This window comes from Octopus bimaculoides, chromosome 1 (genome assembly GCF_001194135.2).
Source record: "Octopus bimaculoides isolate UCB-OBI-ISO-001 chromosome 1, ASM119413v2, whole genome shotgun sequence".
Lineage (NCBI taxonomy): Eukaryota > Metazoa > Mollusca > Cephalopoda > Octopoda > Octopodidae > Octopus > Octopus bimaculoides.
In genome coordinates this window covers 94,959,582-94,972,510 of record NC_068981.1, presented here as the reverse complement: position 1 = coordinate 94,972,510, position 12,929 = coordinate 94,959,582, and the positions used below count along the sequence as shown (strand labels likewise).

The following is a 12,929-nucleotide window of genomic DNA, read 5'->3' as shown; positions in this document are numbered from 1 at the left end:
TAATTGTAATCTAAATATTTACCCCCACCTCAATCAAGTGAAGCCATGTATGTGTATAAGAAAAAACATTTTTTAACTGAAAAGTATGCTATTAAAATGAATTATCGTTTATTTAACTCTTTCTTTAAATCACTGTGGATAAATGCCAGCAATGACCTTCTCAGGCTCTCCAATATTTTAACAATTGGGGGCAGGGAGTGGGGTTGCCAAAAATTCATAATTTTTTTAATTTTCTTCTCTTTAGCATATAAATGTGGCAGGTTGTTGTGCTAGAAACAACAGCCAAATCTCCCTTAAATCACTTATTTTTCCCTCTGAAAATATTAACTTTTTTTTTTTTTTTTTTTTTTTTAACTGAAAAGGTTCCTCCTATGTTTTGAAGTGCAACAAAAATTATTAGCCAGAAATTATTTGGCATATAAAGTTGTACCTTCCATTTCCTGCAAATCAAAATACAATCTTCTTGTTTTTACTTGATTAATCATCATGTTTACTGACGCAACACATCCAGTCTAATAATAGATCCTTACAATTTTAAACATCACTTTAAATCTATGAAAAATCAAAATCCAAGTCTTTAAAAGAATTACTACTTGAGAACGTGACATAATTTTATCTTTATCATAATGTTTGTTTTGTTTTTTTTTTCAGCCTATGCAAATGTTGCAAGCTTTAATGTTTCTCCAATATGGCTGAGTTTTTCTCTTGCCTCAAACCTTTGTGAAACATTGAACATAGTTCCTTTATGACTCTTTTTCACACTTTTGCTTTCACTTCCACTTCATGGTCTCTTTCCAAAAAGTAATGTGCTGTACCTTATCCACTTGTACTTAAATCCAACAGTAGCAGTGATAAACAAAATTCCATGCCATGTAGCAAGACAGAATCTAAGTAAGGTAGTGATATATATGTTAGCAAGACTTAGTATTCTTCTTCATCATCATTATATGTCAGTTTTCCATGCTAGCATGTGTTGGACACTTTGACAGGAGTTGACAAGGCCAAGATGAGTAATAATTGAGAGGGTATTGAAGAAGGCAACAGATGGAACATGATGGTTGAGAGACCTATTACATCACAACTTGCATTAAATGATGTTAAATGATAATTCTATTCTTATTCATTTTTTTTTTCTCTGGTTACAACATCCCCTTAGATTCTTCTAAATTTCATTCCTCTTGGAGAATATTTAATCAGTGCTTAAGTGGGTAGTTTACTTACATTGGTCATGAGATATAAGTTATGATGCTAAGGAAGACTCAAACACTTTATTCGTAAGCAGATTACTATGAGAAGTTGTAGCAACTGAAAATTAACAATTTTACTTTCCATTTGTTTTCAAACATCTTTGATATGTTCTGATCTGGTGAATCATGAGAACAATATATATGGATGAATGACATGTGTGAGCTGACCAGGTCTGAGGATATTATGAAACTGAAGTTAGTGAAGTATATAGTGTAAAATGCATCTACAAGTGAATGATATACATTATAACTATAGTTTCAGTTATCATAGGTATATAAAAATAACTCAACTAGAAATATTGTTATTAAATATATAGAATGAGTTTTTTTATGATTATTATTTGTAATGTTTTTGTTTTTGCTGATCATATAGCATGTGATTGTACAAATTTAAATGTTTGCATGAATTTATTTGACCAAGTGTTTTACTGTTGAATACCCCTTCTAATATCATTTGCTCAACTGTGAAAAAGTAGTGACTATCTTTTCTTCACTAATTGTCTCATTTAATGAAGCTAATGTACTCAGTAGAATACCAACAATGCCATTGTCCAAACATGAACTTTTCATTCATAATTAGTAAAGAGCAAAGACCCCCTTCGGTCATGAATGACCATGGGATTGCATCTAGAAAGTTACCTCCAAGGCACAAGTTTGGGAAATGGTTGTTTATGGAAGACCAGCAGTTGCCCATGCATACAAGTCTCCTTTCTCCATGCTGCTGATGTTATCCAAGGGAAAGGCAAAGGCCGATACAGCTTGGCGCTAGTGACATTGCAACTCATTTCTAGAGCTGAATGAACTGGAGCAACATGAAATAAAGTGTCTTGCTCAAGAACACAACACACAGCCCAGTTTGGGAATCAAACTCACTACCTCATGATTGTGAGCCCCACACTTTAACTATTGGGCCAGTACCTTAATAATTAGAACACTTTCATCATCATCGTTTAACGTCTGCTTTCCATGCTAGCATGGGTTGGATGATTTGACTGAGGACTGGCGAACCAGATGGCTGCACCAGGCTCCAATCTGATCTAGCAGAGTTTCTACAGCTGGATGCCCTTCCTAACACCAGCCACTCAGAGTGTAGTAGGTGCTTTTATGTGCCACTGGCATGAGGGCCAGTCAGGCGGTACTAGCAATGGCCACACTCAAATGGTGTTTTTTACATGCCACCTGCACAGGAGCCAGTCCAGTGGCACTGGCAACGACCTTGCTCAAATGTTTTTTCACATGCCACTGGCACAAGAGCCAGTAAGGCAACGCTGGTAACGATCATGCTCAAATGGTGCTTTTTACGTGCCGCCTACTTACTTTAAATCTCTAGAAAGCAGAATTAACTGTTTTAATTTGTTGATATATGAGAATTGGAAGGCAACTAGCTGGCAGAATCGTTTGCACAGTGGGCAAAATGCTTAGCGACATTTCGCCTGTCCTTACATTCTGAGTTCAAATTTCGCCAAGCTCAACTTTGCCTTTCATCCTTTCAGGGTCAATAAAATAAGTACCAGTTGAGGAATTGAATTAACCTATCGCCCAAACTTGTTGGCCTTGTGCCAAAATTTGAAACCAAAATGTGAGAATTGGATTGCTTTTATATTTTTTGTACTGACAAAAATGTTGTGGGTTATTAAGAAATATTTGATAAAAATTTTTCTTGTCATAATATTTTATATTTCACAATGTATTTATTTTGATATTAATTAACCTGTCTGTTGAAGGTATCATATGCGGTGGTAAGTTATCAACAAGCTGAATCTTCAGTTGGCAAAAATGGTCTTCAGGAAAGGCTGGGATATATCGATTTCAAATTTCAACACAAGGCCAGCAAGTTTGAGGGAGTGGGTTAGTCAGTTACATCAGCCCCCACTGATCTACTGGTAACTTATTTTATTGTCCCGGAAAGGATAAAAAGCAAACTCAACCTTGGCAGAATTTGAACTCAAAATGTAAAGACAGACGAAATGCCACGAAGCATTTTGCCCAGTATGCTAATGATTCTACCAGTTTGCCACCCTAAAGTTTAGGTATATTAACATTCCAATTCCCTATCTGTAAAACATTTCAATAGCTGATCTAAGGTTTTTATTTTATAACTATGCAGAAGCCATTCTTATTAATCATATTTTTGTTTTGAAAAATGTTCACCTATAAGATATAACGGTATTAAATATTTGCCTATTATTATATTCCTTTTCCTGTTTTCAGGGACATCTAAATCGATTGTTATTTTTTGGTATAGTGTTCCTGCTTTTACCTTTAAGCTACATTAGATTCTACCTACCTGATGAATCCAGTGCTATTGACTTTCTCGGACGCTTATGTTGTATTATTAGTATTTTCTCTTATGGTTCACCTCTTGCTTCTGTGGTAAGTATTTATTCAGTGTTATTTTGATTTCCCTTAGTTAACCAGTTTTTAATTACAATTACTATTGGAGAGTATTGTAGTTTGCTTGAAGCATTGTGTATTGTTTGTAAAGAATAAAAAGTTTTGAATGGTACAACAATGCACTATAATACAAAAAATAGACTATATACCTGTTGTAATTTAGTTATCCATAGTCTGATGATATTTTGGAATACAATTCCTTCTTCAGATATTCTTAGATGGAGTCACTGCTATAATCTGTTTTCCAATGGCTTTTCTTTTTTTCGGAAGCGTCTCAGCAGTGGTTTCACGAAGCTCCTTCCAGAATTCCTCATGAGAAGTGCGTGAGGTTGGCTATGTCTCAATCTCGTATGTGTTGGTACATCTGTAGCGCTGCTTCTAAGTTATGTATTATACATGCAGCTTCCTTTTTTTTTGTTATAAACAATAGATGAACATATCAAAAATGAACTTACATGCATCCAGATGTAGCTAAATAATATATTGATTACCAACCTCCAGCCTGTTGTTAATTTGGGATCCTAGTCTGTGTATGAGTATAGCTTCCTTAATTCTTAAATTACCCAAATTTCTTTCATTGGCCTCAATTGTGTATGAGTATAGCTTCCTTAATTCGGCTTAAGTACCCAAGACGACCAACACGCCAAACACATAGAAAACCCAGCAACACCTGCTTCCTTAAAATACCCCATTTTAGCGAGAGGATAACTACAGCCACCCGAAGAGCCATGATAAGAGAAGGGCTAGACATACAACTAGCCCACTCTGGCCCCTCTCTGAGAGAACACCTCACAAAGAAATGAACAAGGGACAACAATCAATGCACACTAACAAATTGTCCCATCCGTGACACAGATTTATGCCAACGAGTAAATGTTGTGTATAGAATAGAATGTAACAAATGCAACAAGTTCTGTGTGGGTAGCACAACAAGACCGTTACACGTCCGCATCAAAGAACAGCTGAACAGGAGAGCCTCCTCCTTCAGAAAACATCTAGACAGATGCCAGAACACTGACAAAAGCATAACAGTCACAATTGAGGCCAGTGAAAGAAATGTGGGTAATTTAAGAATTAAGGAAGCTATACTCATACACAGACTAGGACCCCAAATTAGCAACAGGCTGGAGGTTGGTAATCAATATATTATTTCGCTACATCTGGATGCATGTAGATTCATTTTTGATATGCTCATCTATTGTTTATAACAAAAAAAAAGAGAAGAGGCAAAAAAAAAGGGAAAAAAAAAAACATAATACATAACTTAGAAGCAGCGCTACAGATGTACCAACACACACGGAATGAGCTTCGTGAGACCACTGCTGAGACGTTTCCAAAAAAAAGAAAAGCCGTTGGAAAACAGATTATAGCAGCAACTCCATCTAAGAATATCTGAAGAAGGAATTGTATTCCGAAATATCATCGGACTATAGATAACTAAATTACAACAGGTGTATAGTCCATTTTTTGTATTATAGTGCATTGTTGTACCATTTAAAACTTTTTATTCTTTACAATTACTATTATTTGGATATGGAAATAATATCCATATGAATGCACTCACACACACACACACATCATTTAACATTTACCTTCCATTCTGGCATGGAGTGGATTGTTTGACAAGATATGACAGCCCAAAGGACTGCACTGAGTTCTAGTGTCTACTTTGGCATGGTTTATATGGCACTAGCACTAGTGAGGTCACCAAATAACTCACAAAACAAGCTCTCTCAATTGATGTGGCTTTATGCTGATTGTTGAGAGGCTAAATTTGAAAGGGGGTTAGGAGCAAGTGTTTTGTTGTAGAAGAGATACATGGCTACCCGAGCTGGAAAGGAAAAAATGCTGAGATGTCTGGGCATACCCTTGAGATACAAGGCCAGTCAAAATGTTTGATTGTCTTCATTTATATACTTTCCAAAAAAGGATGGTACTAACAAGAACACTAAATTTCAAATGAAGATCTCAACTTAGAATTCAGTCGTCAATTGTTCATCAATTGAGGTTGTTTACATAAACTGAAATGATGCTAGTTAATGTTTTCTAAAATAGGTTCTACACAAGCAGGAATTAATTATCAAAGGAAGTTAACTAGTCAAAGATAATTAATCAGTTTGAGAATAAGTTTGATTCATATTGGGAACCCTTTTGATTTGTGTTCCCCTTGTAATATGCAAAAACGGTGCATTACAGAAAAAAAAACCCTATTAATTACTGACTTTGCCTAACTACCAAACAACTCTAAAGTTTTTTTGATGAAATTGTGTGTGTGTGTGTCTGTCTGTCAAAGAGACAGACAGAGACAATAGGCTTTATCATTAACAGAGTTGCTATGAACTAACATTTTTTGATGTATGAAAATATGTTGTGACTTTATAGAAAATTTTTTAATTATTTTCCAGTTCCACGTGGTTAGAACCAAAAGCACTGAATGTATGTCTTTTCCATTAGCTACTGCCAATTTTGTGGTTGCTCTTGAATGGTTTTTCTATGGGGCTTTGTTAAAAGACTTTTATATGCAGGTCAGTATTTTTGTTTAGTTAATGTAATTGTATCTCATTTCCCATGTGGCTGGAAAAAAATATGTCAAAATGTTGATTTTCTTTTTTTTTACCTGAAATGAGTAAGGATATTTAGAGTTTACTCCAAATAATAAAATATGTTCTATAAAAGAAAGGATATCTGTGTCAATATGTGCACAAATGTCTTTTTACTAAAATAATAGTAAAAGTATTGCTTATGGCTGGCCACTTCAATGTGGTTGTTGCACCCAGTATTTATTTGTAGCGGGAGATAACTCCTGCCACCCTAACTTCAAGACCACCAGATCATGTGGTTTTGATCTGCATTGGATCTCTTTGGTGGTGGGTACTTGTTGCCAAGTATGGCAGCAGTTTACTTCGCTTGCAATATATAGAAAACACAGTGTCATACAATCACTGATTTTGTAACTTGGAAACTAGACTGTTAAAAATTCTCTTCGAGATAGAAGCAGTATATGAACCAAACGTTATTGCTTCTCCTCCGGCTGGTTTATTACCAGCTGCTGGAGATGTCTCCTTGGGGTTAAATGGCAGTATCATCATGTTTTAGAGGACAGTCACATTAAAGTGATTATAAGCAATACTTTTTAGTTCATACACTGCTTCTATCTCAAACAGATTTTCTAACAGACTAGTTTCCTAGTTACAAAACCAGTGATTGTATGACACTGTTTTCTCTATATTGCAAACAAGGTAAACTTCTGCCATGCTTGGCAATGAGTATCCACCACCAAGGAGATCCAATACAAATCAAAACCATGTTGCCTGGTGGTCTTGAAGTTAGGGTGGCAGGAGTTATCTCCTGCTTGCAATAAATATTGGATGTGAGAAACACACTGAATAAACCTGCTGGAGGAGGTCTTCCTGGGGTTAAAGTGGCCAAAAGCAATATTTTTTGGTTCGTATACTGCTTCTATCTCAAACAGATTTTCTAACGGACTAGTTTATTAGTAAAAGTTTTATATTCATTAAACATGGTTGATTGGATGTCTGCTTACTCAAAAATAATTAACCTAGCTTTGAGTAAGATACATTATTCTGTTTGTATCAGTCTACATAATGGAAAGGAGGTAGCATGACCAGTTCATAACTGAGAGTTTTCTTGAAAAAGAATCCAATGGTATGTCATGTTCCAAACTACCCAAATATGTAAGAATTAGAAAACTAAGATAAAAGAATTTTTTTTATGTGAAAATTCTGTATTTAAAACAAAGGATAGCAAAATATTTTGCTAGCTAAGTCATGAAAATTTTAAAGAATTAAATTAGATGAGACAAGTATGGTTCTGGGATGTTCGAAAGTTTGTTCTACTTGCAATACTAACTTGAGGTTACAACCACTATTGTCATGTTTTTTATTAGTTGGTTAGAGGTAGAGAAGCATCTGTGATACTTCAATTTCTGTAGGTTGGTATCAATGGCTAGAATGTGAGTTACAGAGGGTTTCTGTTCTAGGAAAGAATTATTGGGAAAATAATGCAGAATCTAGGAACAGAAAAACAGTAAGGATGGCAAAGAGAAGAAACACAGTTGTGTGTCAGGTTTTGGGTGGAAGTTGTATACAGATTACTTGTTCAGAGTAACAGAAATCATTGTCTCAGTAGAATCTACAGTGCAGGCTATAGGAAGTTATAGGAAAAGAAGATATAGTGCATTTGTGAGCCAATAGTTCTAGCATGTTGTTGACTAAGCTTTTTCACAATAAACTGAACAGCCTTTTTTGGGATGCAGTACAGGGTTTAGGGTTTATGTGTGTGTCACAATACGATTGTCTCAAAGTATAAGCAGTTCACCAACATGGGTTGTACTTACTTCAACTTAACAGGATCAGAAATTGATCGGGGCTGAAGTTTTTATTTTTTGTAGCACCCCCAATTTTTGAGATACGTTATATATACACATATATAGCATTGATTCTTTGGCAATGTTATATATGTGAGCTTACCTTAAAAGATCACTAGAGATCATGATACTTAAGCCTTTGTAATGACTTTAAGGGCTTTAGTTGTATATTGTTCATGTGTAGATAGTGTAGTGCACAACTGTTTCTTTAATGTGCTTAGTAATTGTATCTCCGTATTATTGTTTTATGAGCTTATTGGTAAACTTCTATGAGGTTTCTTCACTTGCCAGAAATACCAACCATTCTACCATATTAAATAATAGAGTTCAAGGTGCACTATTCCCAGTTATGACTTGAGTGCCTTTGAACATAAACAACAACATATAGATACAATTTACTTTTAAGTGAATTTATTTAGAATGAGTTACATATTTGATAATAAAACATTTCAAATAGTTGAGTTTAATAATTCAGTTTGTATAAAACTTTAAGCATTTTGTATTATAATGGGGTTTTTTTCTTAGTTCTATTAACTCTAATATACCTTATCTTTCAGATGCCCAATATGTGTGGTGTTTTGCTCTGCCTTTTCCAGTTTGCATTATTTTTCAAATACCCAGCAAAACCACAGCCAATACTTTCTATCAAAGCTTAAATGCAACATAATGAATGAAATTTGAAATCAACCAAATTACTCTATTCCAAAGTCCAAAAAATGCATTATTATATATATTGTAAATCTCAAACGAATGTTCAACTCATAAACTGACCATTAACTTAAAAACGAAAGCCAAGATTAATTTCATCATTCTCTTCTGTATATATCCAATGGTACTACTAATATTTTTGCTGTTAATATAATTGACAGTCTGAATCAAAGTTTTGATCATCAAAAAAGCATTTGCTTTTTCAACTGTTGACCAACATGAAAACTACCAAAGCTTGAAAGAATTTTATCAAAATGTAGTATTTGGGACCAGTAACTTTTTGAGTTAATTGCTTTTATGACCAGTTCTTCATTTTGACACATTATATGCCAAAATATCTCCAGTTTTGTAATTCATTTCATCAACGTAGGATTTTTGTTTTGTTTTTTACATTGTAACAATCCTTAAAAATATCTATGAGAACCAGTTACCTCAGGAAACTGGCTTTCACTGTTTGTATTCATTGATAACAATAATTGTTTCAGTTTATAGCTTTAATTTTATTAATCATCCATGTTATTATTGACACAGAGGTAGTGAAGATGATAAAGGCAATGTCAAATTGAATTCTTCTGTGTAACTATGGCAGTTCCACACTGTTTTAAGTTTACAATATAGTGGTGGTGTGGGAGAGTGGTGCAGTTTTGTCTTTCAATCCATCTGAATATCAGTCACAGATTAAGATGGATTCTATGTATCCAGAGAAATTAATTTTGTCTTCAGTCAAAAGAAATTGCTATTGTCATTTGATTCTCTTCACTACAGTTAGAAGGGGAAATAATTGTGAATGGAAAATGCTCAAATCAGAGAATTGCTCTACAAAGTCTTATTTTTAAATCTCCTAAAAATAAGTTTTCCTCATCAAACCTCTTGAGAAAATTCTTTGAATCTATACATACAAACTCCAGCCAATAATAAGTTTTATATTGGAATATATTATATTACTTATATAAAACTTTATCAAGTTTTAAAAGAAAATTTAATTTAATTCTGTCATGAAGTGCCTTGATTAATTTTTAACGCTCTTATGGAATATGAAAAAATGGTTTTATCAAAACAAGAATTTTATATTGTTTCTCAAACATTTCAGTATTTGAAATTGCTTGCTTTACATAAATTTGCAATGTTTCAAATATTATCTAGAAGCTATCTAATCAATGACTTACAAACTTTGTTATACTGTGATCATTTCACTTCCTTCAAAATCAAACTAATAATACTGAAATATGTTTCGTTAATATACTCCATCAGTGTATTACAAAAATCTAATCATGTTTTACAATTCATTATCATGAGCCAATTCAATACACACATGCATTTTCTCTTCCCCCATTATATTATGATAAAGCACTTTCCACAGCTGAGTTTGACCTGACATACTATCAAATTTGGCTAGTGGCCTAGAAGTTAGGTTCCTGCACTCATGATCTTGTGGTTTCAATTCCTGTACTGAGTGGTGCATTGTGTTTTTGAGCAAAACACTTTGCTTCATGTTGCTCTGCAATCATTTCAACTTCTGACATGTGGCACATTATGCACCTGTACAGGCAATGTTGATTTGACAGAGTAAGCTACGAGCAGTACAAATATTTGATTCCTATAAACAAATCATCTATGCAGGTTATTCAGCAAGAAATAGTGCAATCATCTTTCTCAAACTTGAGAGACTACCAACAACCATGTGTGTGTGTGTGTGCATGAGAAAATTAGGATAAAATTAACTTATGGATGTTATTTATTTAAAGGCATTCAAATTCATACAGAGAAATATATATATATACTGTCTTTGGTCTGAACTATACGTATGTATTATTTTATATTGCAGTTATCTCACAGTTCCTTGGAGCTATGGTTATTAAATATGTTCAGTCAGATTTGATGAACATAGCTCCAGAATATGAAATAGAATTAAGTAATTTTATATTACAGTTTTATGGACTTAACTAAACAATATTGCTACTGCTTTTTCAGAGCTAGTCATTGGATGTATCTTATTGGATCTATCTTGTCAAATGAGAAATCTCTTGTTTAACAATGCAGCTTCAAGTAGACCCATCTGGTAACCCAAGCTTGAGGAAACTAGTAGTTTTGTTCTTCTGTTAAGTTTTTATAGTTGTAATATAAGATCAACTTTGTTTCATATATCATATATTGTATGTTCCTTGTTTGACATTTGAACTATACCTGATTATACTGTGTGTGTGTGTTGTGAGTAAAGGTGAGATATTCAAGTGGATAATCTTTTGGGTAATTTCATGTTCCTGGGAAGAACACCTTATTCTATATTAACTCACTTCCTTTAACTATTTAGTGTAGGTACCTATAATAGACTAGCATTCAGTCTGTCAACAGTTTCACACCATGAAACTGAAGCTAAACACTGGCTTTCAAAGATCATTTGGAGCATAGAAGTGATTTATATATATATATATATACATATATATATATATATACCAGATGTAATTTTCAATCAATCAATTTGTTAAATTTACAAACAAAAAAAGACCTACTTATTGACACACTGCACATTATTTTCTTAAAACACAATTTTTTTTTCTGTAAAATTGTTCATGTTAGCTCTTTAAACACTTATCTTAAGCTTTTTTTTTTAGCTTGTGCCATCCATTATTCTATTCTTAATAATATAAATCTACTTAGGAATTAGATTGCTAGTACAGGTACAATATCAATTTTTTTTAACCTTTTGTTCCAAAGCCTTTCTAGATTGTGATTTTTCTGAACCTGGGGTAGTCATTATTAAATGACATAGAAGTCACTTATACATTAGTATAAATGATACAAGTTTTTTAATACAGTATTCTGCAAGGAATGAATAGATTAGTCTGGTGGCCATAGGAATTTGAATTTCCTGCTCATAAATTAATGTGGATTATAAAAGGTTCCAGACCAGCATTGTCTGAAAAGTTAGTGTTGTACTTTTACTGGTCAAAACAATCTTTTCATATCAGATATGTCATGCCATAATGAAATTTTTAGATATTGGTTTTAGATATTACAAACTAGAGTGAAACATAGTTTATGAAGTGAAGCATACTTTTAAATCTTAAATAAGAAGTCACATATACTTATTAAAATTGTAAATTTGGCATTCGCATTATTCTCTCAAAAGTAATCCTTTTTTGTTCACATTATTTTGAATTAATCATGCATTATTAGATTTGAGATTTTGATGAGTTGATTGTTAGTTTTTAGAATGATATTGCAGGGTTGGTATGAGAGGTCACATCTGACCAGTTTGAAAATTATACAGGTAGAAAACTTTGGCCTGATTAATTAGTTAACTAATTACCTGTCCTAGGTATGATTCTGTGCATCATGTATGACACACATTTCTAATTTTTTCAACTACCAGAGCAACTTGAGATTTACGAAAAGAAATTTTAATATTACTCAGAACGTATAAAACAAGGGTTAACTAAAAGTCTAAAAAGAAATTTGAACATTTACGAGAAACATGATATGCTTTGGAGAGGCAAAGGGTTAAAATAATTATTTAGGTATATGGTTATTCCAATTCCAAATGATTTTAATGTGTAATGTGAACAGTCATAAGGTTCTTAGAAAGTTAAATTAATTCAGCTATATAGTTTAAATGCTTTACAATTAGCTCACAGATATAGCTTATAGTTATTTGCAAGTTGGGCATCTTTCTTCTGCATAACAAAGTGGAAAGTGGTTTCAGCAGAGATTAAAATTGCAGTCACATGATTAAAATTTACTGTGCTCTCTCAACGCCGCTCTCTCTCTCTCTCTCTCTGTCTTTCCATGTCTTATTACCCTCTCCAAAACAGACATGCATATATACATATTATATATAGTTCTCATATAGGTTTTATTTTATATATATATATATAATACACACACACAAACGTGTGTGTATATAAATATATATATTACAAATGCTAGCATGAAAAAACTCATAAAAGCAAAAGATATATATATATATATATATATATATCATCATCATCATCATCATCATCATCATCGTTTAACGTCCGCTTTCCATGCTAGCATGGGTTGGACGATTTGACTGAGGACTGGTGAAACCGGATGGCAACACCAGGCTCCAGTCTGATTTGGCAGAGTTTCTACAGCTGGATGCCCTTCCTAACGCCAACCACTCAGAGAGTGTAGTGGGTGCTTTTACGTGTCACCCGCACGAAAACGGCCAC

At 33.5% G+C, this 12,929-nt stretch overlaps 2 protein-coding genes across 3 annotated transcripts in view; one reads left to right on the top strand and one right to left on the bottom strand.

The window, feature by feature from the left end:
* Positions 1-11,710, top strand: part of LOC106878269 (sugar transporter SWEET1) — a 52,583-nt gene extending 40,873 nt beyond the window's left edge. For both annotated transcript variants that reach the window (XM_014927443.2, XM_014927442.2), the window contains 3 exons: positions 3,459-3,620; positions 6,047-6,166; positions 8,586-11,710. In XM_014927443.2, coding sequence (XP_014782929.1) covers positions 3,459-3,620; positions 6,047-6,166; positions 8,586-8,684 — 381 coding nt within the window. In that variant the 3' untranslated portion in view covers positions 8,685-11,710. The remainder of the gene's footprint in view (positions 1-3,458; positions 3,621-6,046; positions 6,167-8,585) is intronic.
* The window catches only part of LOC106873157 (Na(+)/H(+) exchanger beta), a 288,856-nt gene that overhangs the window by 210,521 nt on the left and 65,406 nt on the right, over positions 1-12,929 (bottom strand). The gene's annotated exons all lie outside the window — the stretch shown is intronic.